Genomic DNA, 27,608 nt, shown 5'->3' with positions numbered 1-27,608 from the left:
ATAAAAATAATCTGTTAAGTGGCGTGTAGTAAACTGAACTAAATAGTACCATAGTATTTTATTGTGCTGTCCCTGCATCTTGAAGCATTGCTACATTTTGGCCTCCATGCTGAATTGGGGTGAGAGGGATGCTACCCCAATTGACTGTCCTACTCCAGTCTTCTCTGTCTGGGCTGGGCCGCCTGGGAAGGCTTCTTTGTGGGTTTATAACCACTGTAGACAGAAATAGGTCAGGCTGTAATTTTGGAAGGGAGATGCCCCTTTTGGCCCCTCCCCACCTTGTGCCCCTTTGTGTTTAACCATCACACCTTTAGCCTCTGATCCAGTGGTAGGATGCAGAAGTAAAGCACACACATGCACACGCACACTTACACACACAAAAACACACACGTTTTAAATACTTTATTTGAATCCACAAAATACATTACAATCCAAAGGCCACACTGTCAGTTAAAGCACAAGACCAAGACTGTTACACACACACACACACACACACACACACACACACACACACACACACACACACACACACACACACACACACACACACACACACACACACACACACACACACACACACACACACACACACTTCGAATCCTAAAGCTAACCCCTATGCCTAAAATAGTCTTTTTCCTCATAGGGACCTGGGAAATATCCGTACGAGGGAGAATTTTCCTTGTTTTACTGTCCTTGTGGGGACTTTTGGAGATTTCTGGTATCCATGATTTCTGGTCATTTCAATCTTACACTTGGGTACTTTCTAAAAACACTACACTTCAGTACAAGTGACTTTTTGTAGAATGTATGGAGAACATTTTCGCTAACCCTAACCCTTTTCCTGACGTTAACCTAATTCTCCTAAACTTCTACATTAATTCTCCGAACTTGTTACGGAAAAGTCGTAGCTGTGGCATGTTTTTAGGGAATCTACTTACACATGAGTGACTCATAGAGGGTAGGGGCTTTGCAGAGTAGTGGAAAAGAGTCCTTGACTTATCAAAATTATTTCTGCTAATAAACTTTTTTGTGGGTGTATGGTCTATTGTTCATTCTCTATATTGTTCCAAATTGTTGAGCGTGAAAAACCCAGCAGGGTTGCAGTTCTTGACACAAAGCGGTGTGCCTGGCACCTACTACCATAACCTGTTCAAAGGCACTTAAATATTTTGTCCTGCCCATTCACCTTCGGAATGGCACACATACACAATCCTTGTCTCAATTGTCTCAGGGCTTTAAAAAAAACTTACTTAACCATCATCTACACTGATTGAAGTGAATTTAACAAGTGACATCAATAAGAGATCATAGCGTTCATCTGGATTCACCTGGTCAGTCTATGTCATGGAAAGAGTAGGTGTCCTGCATGTTTTGTACACTCAGTGTATATTACAATATCGTTTCCTTTTGCGCTGTATCGTGATACTCTTCTATATGTGACGTTCCCTAGCGCTAACGTGATTTCATTGGCTATCTCCTGCGTCGCTCCATGCCCTGTTCGCTGTCAAGTTCGCTGTAAGCGGGATATTCGTGAACAGGAAGAAAAATGCATAGGTTCTGTTGGATGAAAGATGCAGTAGGAGGGAGTTTTTAAACTGCCTTTCGAATATTAGACATTACATTTACATTTAAGTCATTTAGCAGACGCTCTTATCCAGAGCGACTTACAAATTGGTGCATTCACCTTATGACATCCAGTGGAACAGCCACTTTACAATAGTGCATCTAGTTAAGTAAATGCCCTGAGTGATTGCTTGCTTACAATATATCGATGAAACAAACTCAATTTGAATAGTATTCCAACGCTGCTTTGAGGACAACTCATTGGTAAGTACATACGACCATTCATCAGGACACTCGTGACAGGAGATAGCTAGGTACTGTACTTTAGCTAGCTAACGTTATCTAGTCTATTGGTAATCGGGTGAGTTAGTTATCTTGCCACCTAAGTGAACGTTTAGTTAACGAGAGGCAGTTAGCCACTAGCCATCGTTGTTTTAGTTATATGCATGTACCTATTGTACATGTACCTAATGTACACTACCTAGCTACCTTGTTGTGCTAACTACTGTAGTTAGCTAACGTAACTATGGGTGGTTGGCGAAAGTTGCCAAGCCAATCCAGTGGCGGAGGTCTAATCGAAACCGGCATTTACTGCTAACTTGTTATTTTGCACTCATACACAATCTGATCAAATCAAATTGGATTAGGGACTCTAACATATATAACTAGTTACTCAAATGTAGCTTCGTCTCCGTATGCAATGCATACAGCAGGTTATGGTACAGTGAGTAGTTGTGTGTTTTTCGTTTAACTTTACCGTGGTGTCCTCACTTTGCAGACGCTCCCTACGCTTGAAACCATCCCAGCCCGCCTCCAACGGCTCGAGCACAGGGTCTCATTGCTGGGTGGCTGCTTACTGTGTTTTGGCTCACGGGGAGACGAACTGGACCGACCACTGACCCGGTGTCGGCACAGCCTTTCTAGGGTTGCAACTATCCCTACGGTTGCACTGGACTAGGACGGTCGAGGGCATAGGCCCAGTGCTTTACAGCATTTTGGGAAACCTCCCATTCACTATATCATCCAATCGATTCAGACTTGTTATGGAGCTGGAGGTGAGCCGAACCGAGCTGGAAGGTTCCGACGCTCCCCAGTCTCAGAGACACGAGAGGAGCCTCGGACTTCTCACCACGAAGTTCGTTACTTTGCTGCAGGAAGCGGAGGACGGGGTGCTCGATCTTAAAGTAGTGAGTGATGGGCTGCATCTCTTTTGACTGTCTGACTGTGTAAGAATTGTTAGCTATCTTTTGTTTATGTTTTAGTATAATCGCAGTCTCCAATTGTATAACCTATATAAGTCTAAGCACTGCCATGTTTGATTGATATTGATTGCTACATTGTGTTGTAACAGATGTGCAACATACTCCGAGGAGATGAATGCGACATGCACTCAGACACCCACACCAGGGTTTCCATTAGAAAAATGTGTCCGGGAAGATCTTAATTACAATCTAGTAGGTGTTGACTAGCACTGTCATGCTTAAAGGGATACTTCGGGATTTTGACAATGAGGCCCTTTATCTACTTCCCCGAGTCAGATGAACTCGTGGATAACATTTGTATGTCACTGTGTCCAGTATGAAGGAAGTTGGATGTAGTTTTGCGAGCCAATGTTAACTAGTGTTAGCGCAATGACTGGAAGTCTATGGTATCTGTTATCAACTTCCTCAACTGCAAGCAGAGACATTAAAATGGTATCCACGGGTTCAACTGACTCTGGGGAAGTAGATAAAGGGCCTCATTGCCAAAATCCAGAAGTATCTCAATAAATGGCAAATGCAAGGCATGCTTCAATTATCAGTTGAGAAATAAAGCAATAGTAGCTATTTTTAATCATGACCATCAAAACCTTTTTTAACATGGGATTGCATTTGGAATTGTTGCGCAATGACACTCCAGAAGCAAGGAGCTGAGGATCTGCAGCAGCAGGTCTAGCGCTGTCTGACAAGTAATATTCTGTTAAAAAATTGGCTCTGTATGCTGTGCATGTGTAATAAATAAAATGCATGTCTACTCACGAGAATACACACGCCCCAATTTAATAACACAACATTTTGTAAATTGAAGCTGCATTATGCAGAAATCAATCCCCCTTTCCTGGTTGCATAAACTGAAATTAGGCAAACAATTAGAATTTATGTGACAAAACAAGCAAGTACCGTGTGGGGAATCATTCTGCCATCTAAACAGCTATGATATATATTTTCCATAATGAAAAATATTTAAAAATATTGTATTTTCAGCTGTTTGAAGCTGGTGTACAAAACTGAAAGTAAAATATGCAAAAACAAAACTTAACAATAAGCATAGAAATAGCTCACATAGAACAGATCTACCGCATCTTAAACTTGCTTTCAACAATGACTGATCTATAACTCACATTTCTATGTGGATTTGGTGGTGTTGCCCAAAAGTTACATATTGCAGCTTTAGCCTATAGACCGATGACAGTCATGTATTTCCATCAACTGATATTTCCATCAACTAATAAAAATTATTATTTGTAATGGGATTGTTTTTTTTCTCACGGTCAAATTGACCAGCAACATTTTTTTTATTGGCCAAAAGCCAGCAATTACACATGCCCTGTGATGTGGTGATTTATACTCTAAAATAAAATAGAAGCTTAAACTCTAATATAAAACTAAGTGTAAAACTGTTATATTATCGAGGTTACTGTCAGTAAGGAGTTCAAGGAATAAAAGAGGGTAAAACACAGAAAGAGTGTGTGTGTGTGTGTGTGTGTGTGTGTGTGTGTGTGTGTGTGTAAAAGAGACAATCCGTGTCTCATCGCTCAGTGGGTGGCTGTGTCACGGTCTGTCATTATTGTCCGCATTGTTTAGTCCCCCCTCTGATAGGCTCATAGGGTTGTGACCTCTCCTATTATTGGCTACCAGGGCTATGACCCATCCAGTGATTGGTTGACAGGCCACCTTTGTGATTTGTTATTTAACCCCACGCTGGATATGCATTTCCCTCTAAGGAAAATAGCCTTGGTAGGGACATTTGAGTGCTTGCATTTTAAAATCAGTCATTAAGTTATTTTGTTTCTGATGAAAGAGGGTGTACTTTGACAGTTGTGTTGTGAGTAATGTTGTTTCTTCTGCTCTTGTAGGCAGCAGACACCCTGGCCGTCAGACAGAAGAGGCGCATCTATGACATCACCAATGTACTGGAGGGCATCGGCCTGATCGAGAAGAAATCCAAGAATAGTATTCAGTGGAAGTGAGTGTACGTTCGCGCGCTTGTATGTGTATAGGTATGCACACAGTATGTGCTTACATTTCTGTACACTATCTGTCTAAGGGGAGTTGGGCCAGGCTGTAACTCAAGGGAGATTGGTGACAGGCTGATTGACCTGAAGTCGGAGCTTGAAGATCTGGATATGAGGGAAAGTGAGCTGGACCAGCAGAGGGTGTGGGTCCAACAAAGCATCAAGAACGTGACCGAGGACACACACAATAGTCCATATCCTTACTGTGTACCCACATACTCATACCTACACCAACATCTAAATTGTTACCCCCAACCTAACCTTAGATAGGTGTCCATGACAGTCCACACCAGTAGAAAAGTATAGAAAAAGAGCTGCAGCTCTGTCTTGTCTGTACAATAACAGAGGATACACTTGCCAGCATTAACACTGTTATAATACTCTGTTAAGGTGTGTGTCTGACCTTAACTCTGACCAACTCTGGCCTATGTTAATCATGAGGACATCTGCAACTGCTTCAAAGGTGATACCCTCTTGGCGGTGCGTGCTCCCTCTGGTACGCAGCTGGAGGTGCCCATACCTGAAGCTGTAAGTTCAATTTGTTTCTGCCCCCCCCCTAGTCAGTCCGTCAGTCTTCTCAGGGTGAAAAGTGTGTGTGTGTGTGTGTGTGTGTGTGTGTGTGTGTGTGTGTGTGTGTGTGTGTGTGTTTGTCTCCACTTTTAGGTTCAAAATGGTCAGAGGACGTATCAGATCCATCTGAAGAGCGCTGCTGGGCCCATTGATGTTCTGCTCATCAACAAGGACCCAGTTAACTCAACCCCCGTAGTGCTGCCAGTCCCGCCCCCTGAGGAAATGCTGCAGAACACCAAGTCTGCTGCAGCCTCTGCAGGCACAACCATTAACACATTTGTCAAGACCACCCAGAGTCTGGCCACCGGCAAGCCTAAAGCACATACAGCAGCTAAGCCATCAGGTGACCTCACTGTTATATCTCTCATGGTCTATGAAAGTGTTTTGTCTGCTAAACTCTCAATACAATATCATTGAATTGTCCCAAGTTTACATCTGTATTCATATCTATTTCTCTATCCCTACCTACAAGACACCTCCAGCACTGAAAAACCTGCTCAGCAACCACCATCATTGGACACTCGATCCCTCCAGTCTTCTGCTTCATTGGACAACAACTTGACTGTCTTTGAACCAATCAAATCCGATTCATCTGACTGTGAGTTAGAATTCAATTTGATATGAATATGACTTAAGTTTTTATGCATGCTGGCTTTCCCCTGCACCTCCCTCCGTGCTACTTCATGATCAAACAATTAGCTTAGAATGCCGTTAGATAATTTATCTCTATGTTTTAGGTTGTTTTTGAATAACCTTAAAACATGATAGGCCTAAGGTAATAATGAGAGGTAGAACAAACAATAACAAGATAGAAAAATCTAATGAGTAGTTTGAACAAACATTACAGTTGAACAAAGCTTAGTCTATTATAAAATAATGCATGCAACCCTCCCTATATCTGTTGTGAACTAAATGGCTAAAAGCCAAATCCCACTAATTAAAATAGCCTATCAAAAGCATGAAGTTAAAATGATGAATACAATTAACCAAATAAGCTATTCTAATGAAGTGTTTTAACGTCCTAAAGTTGCAGCTTTCAAATGCGAACATCTGTGAAAGGCAGTCTATAGGCGAGTCTCTATCACAGCGTTATTTTAAATAACAAATGTTACAGGCAACAAGAAGTCAAATTTAGGAAACAATATCAAGATGGAAAAATGTAATGAAGTCAAAAAAACTTACAGCCTATCAAAGCTTATGAAAGAAATGATGTGTAGAGTAGGTCAATTTCCATAGCCTATAATTAGCAATGTAGTCTACAACCTACCTATACAACATATAGAAAGAAACCTAGGCCTAATAAGGGAGGAAGATTAGGCAAAACAATGTGACTCATTTAATAATTATCCAGTTATGGGGACAGCGGAGTTGCATGCTCTGCAGCTGAGCCGTTGATCATTTACAACCCATCACATGACACACAGCCAGCGAGGATCCTTGACTGTCACTTGCACTTTGGCACACAGACTAAGGCTGAGCGATATCAAATTAAATTTTGCACGATATTTCAAATGCCTGTATCGCAGAATATATTTTTTGAGTGTATGTTCCCTTGTTCTCATGTCTTTTTGGACCAGTCTCCTTCACTCCTTCTGTCCTGTGTGCACCTTCCCATTTACACCAGAGATCTATATATAATGACAAGATTCTCATGTCTCTGCCCTAACAATGGGAGTCGTTGTCCCAAAGGTGGGAAGGTATGCGACAAGCTTACGTCCAAAATAAGCCCATAGAAAAGCATTGGGCTTATTTTGGACAGATTTTTGCGGGAGAAACATTTGTCAAACCTCTCACTTCGCCTCTTCCTCTCTATTTACACACACACACCAAGCCCCTCCCCCTGCCACTCAGAACATCAAAGATGAGAGATCACTTCTTCCTCTCTGACAAACAGGTTTCAAATCGTTATTTGAATTCTGATCCAGCAGAATGGGTCATATGGAGACTGAAACACATTGAGATATTATTTTACTGTAATAGAGGAAGTTAACCGTTCTAAATGATACCTTTTTATCTCTCTACTCCTCAAGTTGTGCACAGAGCGAACAGTACTAAAGCAGGAGTTTCAATGAACATTGGTTCTGGAAAATGAATGCTCTGTTTGTCACGCACGCATTGCGGTACCACGTACAGCTAGCAGCATTTTAGTCAAAAGATTGTTATGCTAGCTGTCTAATTTGTTTGAGACCTGTGTTAATGTTCTATAATGCCTGCTACAAGAAGTTAGTCATTATTAGTGAATGTGCATTATACATGGTTCTGGTTAAATTAGTACAAAAAGGCCATTTTCATAGACTGACTTGAAAGCCAAATCAGTGATTATTGCAAAAAAACAGGTTAAATTAAGTTAATATTGGGTTTTATGGTTGTGGAAGGTGTATTTTTAGACTAGGTATAATTTCACAAGCCCTGAATCCATTTGGATTATTACTGAGTTGTTGAAATGCAGTATATCTGCCCTTTAATTGTACAACAAAGCTTATTTAGAGAAAACATCAACAACAAAAAATCAAGAAATATATATTGTGAATCGCCCATAGGTTTGAAAGGATCGGGAGATGATTTTTAGGCCATGTCGCCCTGACCTAAACACACATCTTTCGTGCCAAAGCTCCAACCTAGAGGAATAAACTACTAAAATAGATTTGGCTCCAATGTATATTTTATCATGATTCCTCTCGCTAGTGGTTCCTTTTAGCAGTTTTTTTTGTGTTTGATTTAATTGTTGTTGTTTTTTACCCTTTTTAAAAATAATAATAATAATGATAATAAATAAGTACAATTGTGGGGTTGGCCATTAGGGGGTGTACATTACACTGTTTTATGGGTACTTAATCACGATAGGACAAAGGTTGACCGCCCAACCATAAGCAGGAATGTGATGGAGGGAGATAAACCTTGGCACTGGGCTAGTATTCCAACGGTCTCTCACACGTACCAGTCAAGTTTGGACACACCTCTTCATTCAAGGGTTTTATTTGAACTATTTTATACGTTGTAGAATAATACCGAAGACATCAAAACTATGAAATAACACATATGGAATCATGTTATATCAAAAAAAAACTGTTAAACTAATCAAAATATATTTTATATTTGAGATTTTTCAAAGTAGCCACACTTTGCCTTGACAGCTTTGCACACCCTTGGCATTATCTCAACCAGCTTCATTAGGCAGTCATCTGGAATGCATTTCAATTAACAGGTCTGCCTTCTTAAAACTGAATTTGTGGAATTTCATTCATTCCTTCCTAATGCTTTTGATCCAATCAGTTGTTGTGACAAGTTAGTGCCATCTTCTGTATACGCCTATTTGGTAAAAGACCAAGTCCATATTATGGCAAGAAACGATAGTCCATCATTACTTTAAGACATGGTCAGTCAATATTTGGAAAATATCAAACTTTATTCAAGTGCAATCGCAAAAACCATCAAGCGCTATGATGAAACTGGCTCTCATGAGGACTGCCAAAGGAAAGGAAGACCCAACGTTACCTCTGCTGCAAGATGGGCTCCCGAGCGGCGCAGAGTCACTGCATCTCAGTGCTAGAGGTGTCACTACAGACAAATTGGTTCGAATCCAGGCTGTATCACAACCGGCTGTGATTGTTAGTCCCATCGGGTGGCGCACAATTGGCCCAGCATCGTCCGGATTTGGCCAGTGTAGACTGTCATTGTAAATAAGAATTTGTTGTTAAGTAACTTACTTAGTTAAATGAGTTCATAAGAGTTATTTAACCTTTATCTTTTGTTTTAACTGCACCTCAGATTGCATCCCAAATAAATGCTTCACGGAGTTCAAGTAACAGACATCTTTACATCAACTGTTTAGAGGAGACTGTGTGAATCAGGCCTTCATGGTCGAATTGCTGCAAAGAAACCACTACTAAAGGACACCAATAAGAGGAATAGACTTGGTTGGGCCAAGAAACACGAGCAATGGACATTAGACCTGTGGAAATATGTCCTTTGGTCTGATGAGTCCAAATTTGAGATTTTTGGTTCTTACTGTGTCTTTGTGAGATGCAGAGTCGGTGAATGGATGATCTCCACATTTGTGTGGTTCCCAAAGCATGAAATCAGTGATTTTATTTATAATTCAAGCCACACTTAACCAGCATGGTGTTAGAGTTGCGTAAATTCTCATCTGGTATCAGGATAAATATAACAATGAGTCACCGATTGTATACTATGTATTTTTTATTAGCTAAGTAATAAATGGCAAATGCGACTTTTGTATATACGGACTCACTGTAATACCACGCAGGGCAGAACAGAGAACTGACAGGATGTATGTTAACAGTGTTCTTATACTGGATAGACATAGTTCCAACCTGTCTGTTGGCCTATCACAGTAGAGGCTGGGCGTGGTTTAAACTTTCTCAGCCTATCGCAGGCGCTCAGACGGGTACCCGCCTCTTGGCGCTTCTTGGAGTTCTCCCTCCGTCGATGTATAGATCCTTACTGTTCTGGTATCACCCCCTAGTTATAACAGTTGCTCAGTTCCTACTATTGTGTTGTTCAGTATTTTTCCATCTCAGTTAAACCTCGTCATGACCACCCCTCCCTATCACAACTTTGTAAGATACAGCAAGTCACACCATGTGCTCAATATTGTTACATACAAACACAAGGACAAAGCATCTGCTGGGCTGTTATCTACAGTTTTGCAACATGCAGGTCACACCATGTTACTCAGTTCTTGTCACACACACACAAACAGGCAAGTAGATGTAGCAAGCAATTGTTTACTCTCATGATGATGCTCCAGTGCACAAATGCAGATAACTCACACAACCAACATCAGATAATATATATATGGTAATGGCTATAATGTAAAATATAGAATCCCACAATGCCTACCACAGCATTCTGCAGCGAAACGCCATCCCATCTGGTTTGGGCTTAGTCCCACTATCATTTGTTTTTCAACAAGACAAAGACCCAACACACCTCCAGGCTGTGTAATGTCTATTTGACCAAGAAGGAGAGTGATGGAGTGCTGCATCAGATGACCTGGCCTCTATAATCACCCGACCTCAACCCAACTGAGATGGTTTGGGATGAGTTGGACCACAGAGTGAAGGAAAAGCAGCCAACAAGTGCTCAGCAAATGTGACTACTACTTCAAGACTGTTATAAAAGAGAGAATGCTAAGAGTGTGCAAAGCTGTCATCAAGGCAAAGGGTGGCTACTTTGAAGAATCTAAAATATATTTTGATTTGTTTAACACCTGTTTTGGTTACTACATGATTCCATATGTGTCATTTCATAGTTTGTCTTCACTTTTATTCTACAATGTAGAAAATAGTTTAAAAATAAAACATTTAAAATATGAATTGCAACTTGAATGAGTAGGTGTCTCCAAACTTTGGACTGGTACTCTGCGTACATTGTTTATCTGTTTCATAAGCACACACTTCCGACCACAGTGTTTTTTTTTACATTAAAAGCCTGGTTATCCCCAATGCACTGTAACAGGAAGCATCTGTGTGGCAACAAATGATGTACAATGCCTGCCTGCTATAGAAGTGTGTGTGTGTGTGTGTGTGTGTGTGTGTGTGTGTGTGTGTGTGTGTGTGTGTGTGTGTGTGTGTGTGTGTGTGTGTGTGTGTGTGTGTGTGTGTGTGTGTGTGTGTGTGTGTGTGTGTGCGTGCAAGCTGTATTATTTTTGGTTGTTTAATAAATGTACACAGGAAAACGGTGTGTAACTTGGCTCTACTTTATAAAAACCACCTCTAATGTACTTGTATGGTGTCTATTGTGCCTTGTGTTTTTCAGTGCTGGATTTCCCCAAATACTTTTCTGACATGTTTGACCCCGCTAAAGGTACTGTGTTTGACCCCGTGTGCATGTGTATCATGTCTTAAACTTTATTTAAATGTATCCGAACAGACCCTTGAACTTAATTTCCTGAAATAAAACACATCAAACTGTGACTTTGTGTACAGCAAACACTCTCTCACCTCGCTGTGTGTGTGTGTGTGTGTGTGTGTGTGTGTGTGTGTGTGTGTGTGTGTGTGTGTGTGTGTGTGTGTGTGTGTGTGTGTGTGTGTGTGTGTGTGTGTGTGTGTGTAGAGATGGTGAGTGCAGATCTACTAGAGGAACTTATGGCTTCAGAAGGTAAGAGTCTAAAATGGATTATGTTATAAACACCTTTTACTTTGACTAGATGATTCCAGTTATTCATGTTTATATCCCACTTTCTCTCTCTCTATCAGTGTTCTCTCCACTCCTCCGCCTTTCTCCTCCCCCGGGTGACCATGACTACTTCTATAACCTGGATGAGAGCGAGGGCCTCTGTGACCTCTTCGATGTCTCCATCCTCAACCTTTGACCTATGAACCCTTACACAAGGCTCACATGAAGAGACCCTTTTTTAAAGAAAGCCAAGAACACTTTTTTAAACACTTGTTTGAGTACTAACAAACAGGTCTATTTTTGGAGTCTTGTAATATAAGCTGAATTGATGAAGAAACAGTTTTTGATACTTTTCATACTCATACCTTCATACTTTATTTTTGTCGCGTCCCCTTTGTTGATGTTTGAACAGGGAGATGATGCAATTTACCCTGGAGAGCAGCCCTCCCCTACAGGAATTATAAGCTTTAATGATGTCATGGAATATATTTTTTGATCTGTGCTATTGAAGTAACAGTGGATGTGTTTTTAAAAGTTGAGTTGTGCTCCATTTGGATTGAGTAAATATGGATTGGGTTGAGGTAAAGATAGCAACCCATTCATTTCCTCAAGGAAAAATCAACCACTACACCTAGGTACTTATGTACATCTGAAATGGTTGGATAGTAAGCAATGTAGTGAAAATTCCATCTAGTCTTTTAGAGGGCTAGGTAGAGCTATTACCATATTGCAGACATATTTGATCCTTTCAGATCTACATGGTGACTAAGGGTAGGAAGGGATAGGTGCTGTGAGGAGCTGCATTGTTTGTATTGTTGTTATGGTCTAATGGTCTAATGCTGTTATGATCTAATGGTCTAATGCTGTTATGATCTAATGTTGTTACGATCTAATGTTGTTATGATCTAATTGTCTAATGTTGTTATGGTCTAATGGTCTAATGTTGTTATGGTCTAATGGTCTAATGTTGTTATGATCTAATGGTCTAATGTTGTTATGGTCTAATGTTGTTATGGTCTAATGTTGTTATGGTCTAATGGTCTAATGTTGTTATGATCTAATGTTGTTATGATCTAATGGTCTAATGCTGTTATGGTCTAATGGTCTAATGTTGTTATGGTCTAATGTTGTTATGGTCTAATGGTCTAATGTTGTTATCGTAGAATGTATGCACACATGACTGTAAGTCGCTTTGGATAAAAGCGTCTGCTAAATGGCATATATTACCTATATTATTGTATTCTACTGTCAATGAGCAGTGAGGAGTGCAGCTACTCCATTGCCCACATAGTGGTGCTAGAGTCACAGCAGGAAGAGAAAATCAGCTCCCTCACCTGCTGCAACCTAGTCTCCTATGAGTCAGGCACACAAGACCAGCCACAACACTGACAACATGTAAATCCATTCAAAACCTTTACCAGTCCTAATCTTTTGACACTATTGATGAGGCTTACAGTTCTGTTCAGTTGCTGGTGCATTTTATATCTTGTCTGTTTCTCCCTCAGTGTGTGCATGTGGAGCACATTTTTTGGGGTGTAATTTTCAAAATTCTCAACTCTGATTTCTATTTTAAAATGCTCTTTATTTTGGTGTATTTTTCTAGTGAACTGACACTGTCAAGGACAGTACATACATATTTTGTCTGTCTCTTTTTTAACATCCAGATTCAACTATGATGATATGTGTTCTTTGAGCAGTAAATATTTTTCAAATTTAGTGTCAAATCTGCTGTTTCATTTGTGTTGTTTGGTTTTATTGCATATTTATGTTTGTAACCTGCTCATGTTCTGACGAGTTAAGTTCACATCGTGGCAAACGGGAACCAGAAATGAGCATGGGAATTTTTGTCACCCCGGCCTATCAGTTCGGGACCGTATATTTTTGGTCAGTGTCTGTGAAATGGGACGGCAGCAAATAAGCATCATTATTGTGGGAGATAAATAGAGAGGCTGAACTATTCTGCAGGTGATATATTGGTTGTATACATAAATGTGTTTGAACTTTTTTATATTATCAGGCATATGCTAATTGTAATCCCCCTATCTCTACAATGTATAAGTTGCAGATTGACACTCACACCCGTCTTTGTTGTCATATGTGAGGCTCAGAGGATATTTGTTTTAAAAATGGGAAGTCACTCCTGATTACCTGTATGAATGAAAAATAATATATGAAAACTTTTTGGAATTTTGTATTTTTTTTTGTTGCATCACACAAAACACACTTTTGTCTACTTCGTTGACACCATGAGGGCATATTATTATGGTATGTTGCTGGCAAGTGGTCAGTAGCTTTCAAACAGGCAGGCAATTTAGATTGAGTCAAGGATACAACCTTGGAGTTCAGTGGTATAAAAATTATTTAAAGTAGAATTTTAAGTTGTTTTTTTTTGACAACTTTTACTTCACTACATTCCTAAAGAAAGTAATGTACTTTTGGCCCATGCATTTTCCCTGACACCCAAAAGTACTCATTACATTGTGAATGCTTAGCAGGACAGAAAAATTGTCAAATTCACTCACTTATCAAGAGAACATCCTGGTCATCCCTACTGCCTCTGATCTGGCGCACTCACTAAACTTAAATGCCTTGTTTGTAAATTATGTCTGTGTTAAGAGTGTGCCGCTGGCAATTTGTACATTTTTTAAAACGAAATTGTGCCTTCTGGTTTCCTTAATATAAGCAATTTGAAATGATTTATCATTTTACTTTTGATACTTAAGTACATTTTAGCAATTACATTTACTTTTGATACTTAAGTATATTTAAAACGAAATACTTTCAAACCTTTACTCAAGTAGTATTTTACTGGATCATTCACTTTTACTTGAGTCATTTTCTTTTAAGGTATCTTTACTTTTACTCAAGAATGACAATAGGGTACTTTTTCTACCACTGTTGGAGTTCAATCTTTCAATTAATTCATGACCCGCTCAATTCTCAGAGTTGTAAGTGACTGCTTGCTAAATTCTTCAGGGCTATCTGACTGAAGGTGACAGACTGGCATTTGAGCTTGGCTGAAGCAGTGTAACTAAAGTAGCGGAGCTGTCTCACAATTGAAGAAATTAAACAAGTGTTTTTGGCCGCCTGCCAATCATGACGTAGTGGTAGTGGTGGTACAGAGAGTAGTGTATATGGCCCATCACTGGGGCCGAGCTCCCTGCCAGGCCCTAAAAATGGTCAAAGACTCCAGCCACCCAAGTCACAGACTGTTATCTCTGCTACCACGTGGCAAACAGTACCGGATCACAAAGTCTGAGACCAAAAGGCTCATGAAAAGCTTCTACCCCCAAGCCATGAGACTGCTGAACAGTTCATCAAATGGCTACCCGGACTATTTACATTCACCCCCTGATTTTTACACTGACTGTCTTTCACTGACTCTATCCACACTTCTACTCTACTCACACACGCTCACATACTACATTTACATTCCAACACACACATGCATATTGACTCCACACACATGCTCACACAGACAAACTTTCACATACCCTGTTGCTACTCTGTTTATTAATCTGTCCTGATTGCCTAGTCACTTTAAACCCAACCCACATGTAGATAATACATAAATGACCTCAACTACCTCGTACTCCTGCACATTGAATCGGTACCGGTACTCATTGCACAGTATTTAGCCTCGTTATTGTTATTTTATTGCATTACTATTAACTTTTTTAATGTTGCTAATTTTTCTTCCTTGTAATTAAGAGTTTCACGGTAAAGTCTACACCTGTTGTATTCGGCGCATGTGACAAATAACGTTTCATTTGATTTGTATGAAAGATAAGAGTCACTGCACGCTGCTCAGTCCGCTCTACAAGTAGGTTGAGCTGGAGAAATGGTTAAACTCAAACGTAACTCAACTTTCTATGATCGGAACCCCTTTCTACTTGTTTGTGGTTCTTTTTTGTTTTCAATTCTTAGAGTTGTGACTGCTTGCCACATTCTTTAAGGCTATCTGACTGAAGGTGATAGAACCACATTGGAGCTTTGTTGAAGCAGTGTAACTGAAGCAGCTGAGGAGTTTCAGAATTGAAGTGAAACCAGTGTTTTTGCCCCCTGTCAAACACGATGTAGCGGTGGTATGAAAGATAAGAGTCACCCTGCACACTACTCAGTTGGCTCCACAAATAGGTTGAGCTGGAGAAATGGTTACACTCAAACTCAACTCTCCCTGATCGGATCTCCTCTCTACTTGTTTGTGGTTCTTTTTTATTTTATTTTAATACCAACTGCTGTCTCAACAGCTGTATCCTACAGGCTATTGTTCATAAGTGTCCATATATTTAATAAAAATGCTACATATCACCTAGCCTTTATGAAGTCAATACGAACTACTTACTAGAACTTAAACGTTTACGTTAGTCATTTCTGTCTCGTAGATCGCAAATGTCACAGACACATACTTTATGTTGACTGATAGTATTTTTTGTGACAATTTAAAAACCTATTAGCCCATATCAAATGTTTTTAACCGTTTTAAAGTATAGCTTAATCTATATTTTTTTTAACTTGCCTGAACTCTAATGGTATGACTGATGCAGAAATTATTTTATTGAAGTAGCTGACATATATTTACGTTTTTAGTTTTTAAATGTTATCATTTAAAATGAGCTGTTCTGAGTGGTGGCTGATGACTTCAAATGGGTGCTGGCCAGTCAAGTAATGGCGCAGACTGCTGTGTTATCTTTGTTACTGCATGTTATAGATTCCTCCCTTTAGTGAGTTGAACAGTAGGAGTCAGGTTTGGGCGCCCACAGCCTTCAATTGCTTCCCTACAAAATAAAAATCCAGCTATAACTTTGTTTAAAGTGCTGTGGTTTATGACCTGACCTAGGTCATATAATAATACATATTAAAATTGAAATATTATGATAATATCAGACTAATTATAATACATAATAAAATGGAAAGGCAGCATAAACAGACAATGTGTGTAGGTGGCTTCTCTTTAAATCGTGAACAACTCTAATCAAAAAGTTGAATGAACTCCATTTGAGTGCAATTATTAGTGGTGAACACTGTGTTCAACCACAGGTTCATAATCCCTTAATAGGCTAAATTGGCTAAATAGGCTGTAAACTCAGAGTAAGCAAATATCCCTCCTCATGAACATTGTCTGACCTGCTAGTTTTCAAAGCAGTCCAATGTGTGTGGGTGGCATCTAAGAGTCAGCAAATATCCCTGGGTGGTGTGGTTGGTATCTTTAAATGGCGAAGAACACATTTCCTGCAGCCCAATCACCATGATAGGCTCGGTGATGTTGTTGGTATTTTTCCTCCTCTTATTCTTGATCAGGGTCCGCCGACCTAAAAACCTCCCCCCAGAACCCCGTCCCCTGCTCATCCTAGGCAATCTGCTACAGCTGGACCCTGTCAACCCCCTCAAAGACCTGGAAAGGGTAAGAGAACTTTACAAAAAATCCACAAACCTGGAAAAGTTTGGTTTACCCTGGGTTTATTTTTGTGTCATACACTGTATGTTGTCAGTGATTGAATAGTTACCAGTAATTTGGTTTTGTTTGAAGTTGCCCAAACTGTGTGCAGGAAGATATGGTTTTGTAGCGTCCTTACAGACCTTTAAGCTTGAACAAACAACTATGTTTTTAGAAGACTAAAGCATGTTAGATACTAACTTAAAATGCCATTGTGATTCATGTCAGAACAGCAACAGCCACTAAACTGTGTTTGATCCAAAATAGGTCAGGTTCCAAAAGGTTTTATCAGGCCTAAATCAACATGCACTGTCTCCGCTTTTGAAACAACCCTCAAAAAGGTTCTTGATGGGAATTTGTTTTGTTACAGACGTTTGTTCAACCATATTAATTTAACCCAGATAGTGAGGAGTGTCAATGATACAATACAATAACATTTCACAGGAGGTTGGTGGCACCTTAATTGGGGAGGACAGGCTCGTGGTAAATGGCTGGAGCGGAATAGGTGGTATGGTATCAAATTCATCATTCCATTTGCTCCGTTCCAGCCATTATTATGTGCTGTCCTCCCCTGGAACTGTCAGTAGTTGCTTGCTATGGTTTAGTTTCATCTTCAGATGTGTCTGACTTGTCACACAACTTAATGTTCAGCTTGGGAACTCTCTCTCCCTCTCTCTACCTCTGTGTTTCAGCTGAAGAGGTGCTATGGTAACGTGTTCTGTCTGTACATCGGATCACTCACTACCTGTCGTGGTTCTGAATGGTCTTGAGGCGGTTTGTGAGGCACTGGTGACATGCACAGCTGAATTTTCAGGACGACCAAACCATCTCATGATCAGCGACATCACAGAATGCACAGGTACTGTGTTTTTTAACCCCTAGTGTCCCCTAGGCTGGTCCTGGATCAGCTTTATAATTTGTGATATAATTGTATTGGTGTAGGTAGAAGTAGAGGTGACCTTAAATCAGTTTATATAATGCAGAGCACAAACACACACCGCCTTGTCAGTACTGTGTGAACTGCATATGTATCAGTGGAGGCTGCTGAGGGGAGCATGGCTAATAGTAATGGCTGGAATGGAGTCAATGGAATGGTATCAACCACATGGTAACCACATCTTTGATACAATTCAATTGACACTATTCAAGCAATTATTATGAGCCGTCCTCCCCTCAGCAGCCTCCACTGGTATGTATGTACTGTATGTCTGTGTGTGTGTATATGTGTGTGTGTCTAACAGATAGGGATCATACTTCTTAACTCTCTTGAGTTGTGTTCTTAAAGAAATTCCCAGCCAGTGTGTGTGGGTGGCATCTAAGAGTCAGCAAATGTCCCAGTTGACTAGTGTTTACTCGCTTGCATACATACTGTATATCAGACTGGGCATTTTTATTTTCAAACATCATAACAATGACAAAAATAGCACAAAATACAATAAATGTAAGTACCTGATAATAGAAAAAAGGAAGCACATTAGATGTGCTGGACAACAGTTTGTTGACGACTGTAGATTTGTGAGATTCGTCTGTTAGCATGGAAATAACTGTGAATTAACAGGGAGTTAATGTGACCATTACATTTAGGGCATGCTAGCTAACTCACGTATAGAGCAATCATGCATACAAAACCACATCACAGGAAGCCCCCCAATATCTAATATATATATATATATTTATATATATATACTATCATTCAAAAGTTTGGGGTCACTTAGAAATGTCCTTGTTTTTAAAGAAAAGCATATTTTTTGTCCATTAAAATAACATAAAATGTATCGGAAATACAGTGTAGACATTGTTAATGTTATAAATGACTATTGTAGCTGGAAATGGCTGATTTTTAATGGAATGTCTACATAGGCGTACAGAGGCCCATTATCAGCAACCATCACTTCTGTGTTCCAATGGCACGTTGCGTTAGCTAATCCAAGTTTATCAATTTAAAGGGCTAATTGATCATTGGAAAACCCTTTTGCAATTATGTTAGCACAGCTGAAAACGGTTGTTCTGATTAAAGAGGCAATCAAACTGGCCTTCATTAGACTTGTTGAGTATCTGTGTTATGCAGGTGAATGAGGACCCAAAAGCAACTTGGCGAAAACAGAGTCTTTAATCCAGTAAAGTAAATCTACAATCATAAAGCATAATTCCACTCGTAATGACGAGAACAGACTGGAGACTCGATCATGAACTGCAGGTTGCCTCGGGAAGGCACTTGAACGTAGCAGACTCAGACACCTGCTCACCACGCAGCATCTGAGGGAAACACGACACGACAGGGCGATACACAGATACAGCACGGTGAACAATAGACAAGGATCCGACAGGGCAGAAACGGAAAACAAGGGGAGAAATAGGGACTCTAATCAGGGGGAAAGATAGGGAACAGGTGTGGGAAGACTAAATGATTGATTAGGGGAATAGGAACAGCTGGGAGCAGGAACGGAGCGATAGAGAGAAGAGAGAGAGGGAGGAAGAGAGAAAGAGGGGAACGAACCTAAAAAGACCAGCAGGGGGAAAACGAACAGAGGGAAAAGCAAAATGACAAGACAAAATAAGACAAAACATGACAGTACCCCCACTCACCGAGCGCCTCCTGGCGCTCTCGAGGAGGAACACTGGCGGCAACGGAGGAAATCATAGATCACAAACGGTCCAGCACGTCCCGAGAAAGAACCCAACTCCTCTCCTCAGGACCGTAACGAAAAACGATAAAAAGGGAAACTAGGGTACTACTCTAAAAAAAAAATGAGACACGGGTAGAGAACTGAAAGCTTTAGAGCAAACAGGACCAAACAGGCCAGGAGAGTAACAACTAGGGACATACTGAGACACAGCAAGGGCAGGAACAAGAACAGGAGAGATGCGATGGCAGGGAACAGACTGAGACCCAGCAAGACCAGGAGCAGAAGCAGAAAAAAAATTACCAGACTTCTTCTGCGCGCAGTCTGAACACGCAGCCACGAAACGGCGCGTGTCACGCTCCTGAGTAGGCCACCAAAACCGCTGGCGAATAGAAGCAAGCGTACCCCGAACGCCGGGATGGCCAGCTAACTTGGCAGAGTGAGCCCACTGAAGAACAGCCAGACGAGTAGAAACAGGAACGAAAAGAAGGTTACTAGGACAAGCGCGCGGCGACGCAGTGTGCGTGAGTGCTTGCTTAACCTGTCTCTCAATTCCCCAGACAGTCAACCCGACAACACGCCCAACAGGAAGGATCCCTCGGGATCGGTAGAAGCCACAGAAGAACTAAAGAGACGGGATAAAGCATGAGGCTTGGTGTTCTTAGTACCCGGGCAATAAGAAATAACGAACTCGAAACGAGCGAAAAACAACGCCCAACGAGCATGACGCGCATTCAGTCGTTTGGCATAACGGATGTACTCAAGGTTCTTTTGGTCAGTCCAAACGACAAAAGGAACGGTCGCCCCCTCCAACCACTGTCGCCATTTGCCTAGGGCTAAACGGATGGCGAGCAGTTCGCGGTTAGCCACATCATAGTTACGTTCCGACGGTGACAGGCGATGAGAAAAATACGCACAAGGGTGGACCCCATCGTCAGTATCGGAGCGCTGGGACAGAATGGCTCCCACGCCCACCCCGACGCGTCAACCTCAACAATAAACTGTTTAGTGACGTCAGGTGCAACAAGGATAGAAGCGGATGCAAAACGCTTCTTGAAGAGATCAGAACAACAATCATACGACCGGTGAGGAGGAAGGGAGTTGGTTCTGGACCGACTGAAGACCGTGCGCAGACCATGATACTCCTCCGGCACTCCTGTCAAATCACCAGGTTCCTCCTGAGAAGAGGGGACAGAACAAACAGGAGAAATAGCAGACATTAAACACTTCACATGACAAAAAACGTTCCAGGAAAGGATAGAATTACTAGACCAATCAAAAGAAGGATTATGACACACTAGCCAGGGATGACCCAAAACAACAGGTGTAAAAGGTGAACAAAAATCAAAAAAGAAATGGTCTCACTATGGTTACCAGATACAGTGAGGGTTAAAGGTAGTGTTTCATATAATATACTGGGGAGAGGACTACCATCCAAGGCAAACATGACCGTGGGCTCCCTAACTGTCTGAGAGGAATGTCATGTTCCCGCGCCCAGGCTTCGTCCATAAAACAGCCCTCTGCCCCAGAGTCTATTAATGCACTGCAGGAAGCTGCCGATCCGGTCCAGCGTAGATGGACCGGTAAGGTAGTACATGTACTTGACGGAGAGGACCGTCTAGTAGCGCTTATCAGTCGCCCTCCGCTTACTGATGAGCTCTGGCCTTTAACTGGACATGAAATGACAAAATGACCAGCGGAACCGCAATAGAGACAGAGGCGGTTGGTGATTCTCCGTTCCCTCTCCTTAGTCGAGATGCGAATACCCCCAGCTGCATGGGCTCAACACCTGAGTCAGTGGGGAAAGACGGTAGTGTCGGAGAGAGGGGAGACACAGTTAACGCGAGCTCTCTTCTATGAGCTCGGTGACGAAGATCTACCCGTCGTTCAATGCGAATAGCGAGTTCAATCAAAGAATCCACGCTGGATGGAACCTCCCGAGAGAGAATCTCATCCTTAACCTTAGCGTGGAGTCCCTCCAGAAAACGAGCGAGCAACGCCTGCTCGTTCCAGTTACTGGAGGCAGCAAGAGTGCGAAACTCTATAGAGTAATCCGTTATGGATCGATTACCTTGACATAGGGAAGACAGGGACCAGGAAGCTTCTTTCCCAAAAACTGAGCGATCAAAAACCCTTATCATCTCCTCTTTAAAGTTCAGATAATTGTTAGTACACTCAGCGCTTGCCTCCCAGATAGCTGTGCCCCACTGCCGAGCCCGACCAGTAAGGAGTGATATGACGTAGGCAATCCGAGCTCTCTCTCTTGAGTATGTGTTGGGTTGGAGAGAGAACACTATATCACACTGGGTGAGAAAGGAGCGGCACTCAGTGGGCTGCCCAGAATAACATGGTGGGTTATTAACCCTAGGTTCCGGAGGCTCGGAAGAACCGGAAGTAGCTGGTGACACGAGACGAAGACTCTGATACTGTCCTGAGAGGTCGGAGACCTGAGCGGCCAGGGTCTCAACGGCATGCCGAGCAGCAGACAATTCCTGCTCGTGTCTGCCGAGCATCGCTCCCTGGAACTCGAGAGTAGAGTAGAGAGAATCCATAGTCGCTGGGTCCATTCTTGGTCGGATCCTTCTGTTATGCAGGTGAATGAGGACCCAAAAGCAACTTGGCGAAAACAGAGTCTTTAATCCAGTAAAGTAAATCTACAATCATAAAGCATAATTCCACTCGTAATGACGAGAACAGACTGGAGACTCGATCATGAACTGCAGGTTGCCTCGGGAAGGCACTTGAACGTAGCAGACTCAGACACCTGCTCACCACGCAGCATCTGAGGGAAACACGACACGACAGGGCGATACACAGATACAGCACGGTGAACAATAGACAGGGCAGAAACGGAAAACAAGGGGAGAAATAGGGACTCTAATCAGGGGGAAAGATAGGGAACAGGTGTGGGAAGACTAAATGATTGATTAGGGGAATAGGAACAGCTGGGAGCAGGAACGGAGCGATAGAGAGAAGAGAGAGAGGGAGGAAGAGAGAAAGAGGGGAACGAACCTAAAAAGACCAGCAGGGGGAAAACGAACAGAGGGAAAAGCAAAATGACAAGACAAAATAAGACAAAACATGACAATCTGGAGCATCAGCATTTGTGGGTTATTTCTAAGTGACCCCAAACTTTTGAACAGTAGTGTATATACATATATATCAAGTACATTTAGACGTTAGGAAATATACATAGTGAACTCTTACACATTGTAATAGAATACAGTATTTCAGAACGGGACCTGCTGCTTGCATGTCAATATCAGACTGGGAAGAATTGACGAATCTTCCCCTATCAGCAAGCATAGCCAATGACAATAAACCTTATTGGCATCTGACTTGAACCAACCAATATAAATACATAAACATTGAATACATATTTCTGCAGTAGCAAGTGGAATCATAACCAACACTGTTACATGTGTTCATCAGGGATCATCAACAAAGATTTTGTCTCCAGCTGGAGGGACCACAGATGCTTTGCTCTGACCACGCTGAGAAACTTTGATCTGGGCAAACACTCCATGGAAGAGTGCATCCTTGAGGAGGTCTCCCACACCTGCTCTGTGCTGGAGTGCAATGCTGGTACAGCCACACACACACACAACGTACCACATAGTCATCACCATTCCTATTCATGTCATTATCACCACATACTCAGTATCCAGACTAAAGTTACCCAATATCAACCAATTAGCGTTACAATATGTACAATATTGTATTAACATTGGGTATAAAGAATGTGGTCATTTTACCATATCTATCCTATCATTGTGTTCAATTTCGGAAGCTCTATGATCGGTGCTCTTATCTTGTCTGTGTGTTTTGCCTGGTGCGGTGATCGTTGCTGTGTCCTGGCAGGCAGTTCGGTGGACCCTCAGCACCTGTTCCATTAAGCAGCGTCTAACATCATCTGCTCACTGATTTACGGGGAAAGGTTTGGATACGACAACCCAGTCTTCCTCACCCTCATCAGTAGGATACAGGATTTAACCAAAATTGCTATCGGACCTTGGGCCATGGTACATAACACTATTATCACTACGACTGCTGCTACTCCACTACCTTTAATTAAAATAATAATAATATATATCCTAATGGGAAAAAAATCATAATGGAAAACCAGGGTCGTTCCACCATTTTATGTCCCCCAGACATTATGGGTGTATGTTTTTATGAAACACTCAATTTAACAGTTCGATCACATACATCTATGCTCTAACTTAACTAATCAATGTAAAAACAATACAATAGCAGTGTTTTCATTAAAATAAGTTATTTGTTTTCTCTGGAAATCCCCATTTTGGCATGTCATGTTTTTCCAAGTTCTAGGGAAGCCCAAATTGTTTCACGTTTTCACCATAGTCAAATGAAATAACATTTTATTGGTTGTGTACGCATATTTGCAGTTGTTATCGCAGGTGCAGCGAAATGCTTGTGTTTCTTTTTTTTCATTTCACATTTATTTAACCAGGTAGGCCAGTTGAGAACAAGTTCTAATTTACAACTGCGACCTGGCCAAGATAAAGCAAAGCAGTGCGACAAAAACAACACCACAGAGTTACACATAAACAAACGTAGTCAATAACACAAAAGAAAAATCGAAAAATCTATGTACAGTGTGTGCAAATGTAGAAGAGTAGGGAGAGAGGCAATAAATAGGCCCTAGAGGTGAAAATAATTAAAATGTATTATTAATACTGGAATGATAGATACTCAGATGATGATGTGCAAGTAGAGATACTGGGGCGCAAAAGAGCAAGAGGGTAAGTAATAATATGGGGATGAGGTAGTCGGGTATGCTATTTACAGATTGGCTGTTTACAGGTACAGTGATCGGTAAACTGCTGATGCTTAAAATTAGAGGGAGATATAAGACTCCAGCTTCAGAGATTTTTTTTCTAGCTTCAACAGTGCAGTAATACCTGGCAATACAAAACAATACACAGAATAAATACAGAAATATCTCATTTACATAAGTATTCACACCCCTGAGTCAGTACTTTGTAGAGGCACATTTGGCAGCAATTACAACTGAGTCTTTCTGGATAAGTCTTTGAGAGCTTTCCACACCTGGATTGTGCAATATTTGCCCATTATTCATTTCAAAATTCTTCAAGCTCTGTCAAAATGGCTGTTTATCATTGCTAGACAACCATTTTCAGGTCTTGCCATAGATTTTCAAGTCGATTTAAGTCAAAACTATAATTCAGGAACATTCACTGTTTTCTTGGTAAGCAACTCCAGTGTAGATTAGGCCTTGTGTTTTGTCTTATTATCCTGCTGAAAGGTGAAATCATCTCCCAGTTTCTGGTGGAAAGAAGACTGAACCAGGTTTTCATCTAGGATTTTGCACCGTTCTGTTTATTTTTTATTCTGAAAGTTTCCCCAGTCCTTAACTGTTACAGGAATACCCATAACATGATACAGACACCACTTTGCTTGAAAATATTGGAGTGGTACTCAGTAATGTGTTATATTGGATTAGCCCCAAACATAACACTTTGTATTCAGGACAAAAAGTAACATTTTTATTTAACACCACAAACTGATGCAGGCACTAAGACTGCACTCAACGAGCTGTATAATGCAGGAGAACTTCATTCCGTTTTACCTCATTTCTACCAGCATGTCACATGTGCAACCAGAGGAAACCAAACTCAAGACCACCTTTACTCCAAACACTGAGATGTGTACAAGCTATCCATTGCCCTCCATTTGGCAAATCTGACCTGATTCCTGCTTACAAGCAAAAACTCAAGCAGGAAGTACCAGTTACCCGCTCAATGCATAAGTGGTCTGATGACATGGAAGCTAAGCTACAGGACTGTTTTGCTAGCACAGACGGGAATACGTTTCGCGATTCATCCGATGGCATTGAGGAATATACCACATCAGTCACCGGCTTCATCAATAAGTGTATTGATGATGGTTTCCCCACAGTGACTATACGTACATATCCCAACCAGAAGCCATGGATTAAAGGCAACATCCACACTGAGTTAAAGGCTAGACCTTCACCCCCATTCTGAGGTCCTGAGTGCTCTGGAGCAGGTTTTCATCAAGGATCGCTCTGTACTTTGCTCTTTTCCTCGATCCTGACTAGTCAAAAACGACTGAAAAAAAATTATGCTGCCACCACAATGCTTCTCCGTAGGGATGGTGCTAGGATTTCTCCAGATGTGATGCTTGGCATTCAAGCCAAATAATTCAATATTGGTTTCATCAGAACAGAGACTCTTATTTCTCATGGTCTGAGAGTCTTTAGATGCCTTTTGGAAAACTCCAAGCGGGCTGTCATGTGCCTTTTACTGAGGAGTAGCTTCTGTCGGGCCACTCTACCATAAAAGACTGGTGGAGTGCTGCAGAGATCGTTGTCCTTATGGAAGTTTCTCCCATCTCCCATCTCCACAGAGGAACTCTAGAGCTCTGTCAGAGTGACCATTGGCTTCTTGGCCACCTCCCTGACCAACGTCCTTCACCGATTGCTCAGGTTGGCCTGGTGGCCAGCTCTGGAAAGAGTCTTGGTGATTCCAAACATCTTCCATTTAAGAATGATGGAGGCCACTGTATTATTGGTGACTTTCAATGCTGCAGAAATGTTTTGGTGCCCTTCCCCAGATCTGTTCCTCAACACAATCCTGTCTCTGAGCTCTACGGATGTCACGTTCGTCATAGTGAGGAGACCAAGGCGCAGCACAATTTAAATATATTCTTCTTTATTTAAATGAAGAACACTAAACAAACGAAGAACACTAAACAAACTTTAAAAAAATAACAAAACGAACGTGACACTATAAACACGCGTGCTGACATGCACCTACACATAGACAATAACCCACAAAACCAAAATGGAAAATGGCAATCTAAATAGGATCCCCAATCAGAGACAACGATAAACAGCTGCCTCTGATTGGGATCCAATTCAGGCCACCATATACCTACATTTACCTAGACAAACCAAAACCCCATAGATATACAAAATAAAACTAGACAAGACACAAACACACATACCACCCTCGTCACCCCCTGACCTAACCAAAACAATAAAGAAAACAAAGAGAACTCAGGTCAGGGAGTGACAACGGACAATTCCTTCGACCTCATGGATTGTTTTTTTTCTGACCAGCACTTTCAGCTGTGGGACGTTATATAGACAGGTGTGTACCTTTTCCAAATCATGTCCAATCAATTGAATTTACCCCAGGGTGGACTCAAATCAAGCTGTAGAAACATCTCAAGGATGATCAATGGAAACAGGATGCACCTCATAGCAAAGGGTCTGAATACTTATGTAAATAGGGTATTTCTGTTTCTTGTGTTTATTAAATTAGCAAACATTTCGAAAAGCTTGTTTTCGCTTTGTCACTCTGGGCTATTGTGTATAGATTGCTGAGAATGTTTTTTTTAGAATAAGGCTGTGACGTAACAAAATGTGGGAAAAGTCAAGGGGCCTGAATACTTTCCGAAGGTATTGTACATGTAGAAACGGCCTGTCCACCATGTTTACTACAGCATGTGTATGAAGGTGTCGTCAACATAAATAACTGTGTTTGTGTTCCACAGGCTCTCGTGTATGCCTGGGAGAAGGGTTAGCGCGCACGGAGCTCCTTCTGATACTGGTAACCTTGCTTCGACATGTCCAATTTGTCTCGCCTGAACAAGAAGGTGCGCCTGACTTCCGACAGATTTTTGGCATTTCACAGGCGCTAAAACCCTACCGCCTGGGAGTGCGTCTGAGAAGCAGCCAGTGATGGTGAACTACCGACAGTTTTCACTGAGCGGCAATATCACTAAAGCAGCACATTAAACAATGCTATACCCTCCATTGAGTTCCTTATAATTTTTGATAACACGTTTTGTTATCTGTGATGGACAGTCGAAATGACCTCTTTTCATGCTAAATAAATTAACCTCCTCAACAGGTAAACATCACATAACATGTAAAATTATGTCATATTCTGCAGTCAGTCCAGAAATAAATTGGATAGTGATTTTT

The 27,608-nt window shown here is 41.3% G+C and overlaps 1 protein-coding gene and 1 pseudogene across 1 annotated transcript; both read left to right on the top strand.

Moving 5' to 3' along the window:
* Window positions 1-1,516: 1,516 nt before the first annotated feature.
* LOC124035689 (transcription factor E2F4-like) lies at window positions 1,517-12,355 on the top strand. Its single transcript, XM_046349277.1, has 10 exons — window positions 1,517-1,827; window positions 2,342-2,750; window positions 4,679-4,788; window positions 4,870-5,031; window positions 5,257-5,365; window positions 5,501-5,750; window positions 5,880-6,005; window positions 11,189-11,236; window positions 11,486-11,530; window positions 11,629-12,355. Exons 2-10 carry the CDS (start codon window positions 2,607-2,609, stop codon window positions 11,742-11,744), a joined length of 1,110 nt encoding a protein of 369 aa, XP_046205233.1. The 5' UTR covers window positions 1,517-1,827; window positions 2,342-2,606; the 3' UTR covers window positions 11,745-12,355.
* A 4,390-nt stretch (window positions 12,356-16,745) lies between these two features.
* On the top strand, window positions 16,746-27,205 carry LOC124034850 (annotated as a pseudogene).
* The last annotated feature ends 403 nt before the right edge of the window (window positions 27,206-27,608 follow it).

This window comes from Oncorhynchus gorbuscha, linkage group LG05 (genome assembly GCF_021184085.1).
Source record: "Oncorhynchus gorbuscha isolate QuinsamMale2020 ecotype Even-year linkage group LG05, OgorEven_v1.0, whole genome shotgun sequence".
NCBI lineage: Eukaryota > Metazoa > Chordata > Actinopteri > Salmoniformes > Salmonidae > Oncorhynchus > Oncorhynchus gorbuscha.
Note: the sequence above shows the minus strand (reverse complement) of the source record. Positions and strands in the feature narration are given on the sequence as shown.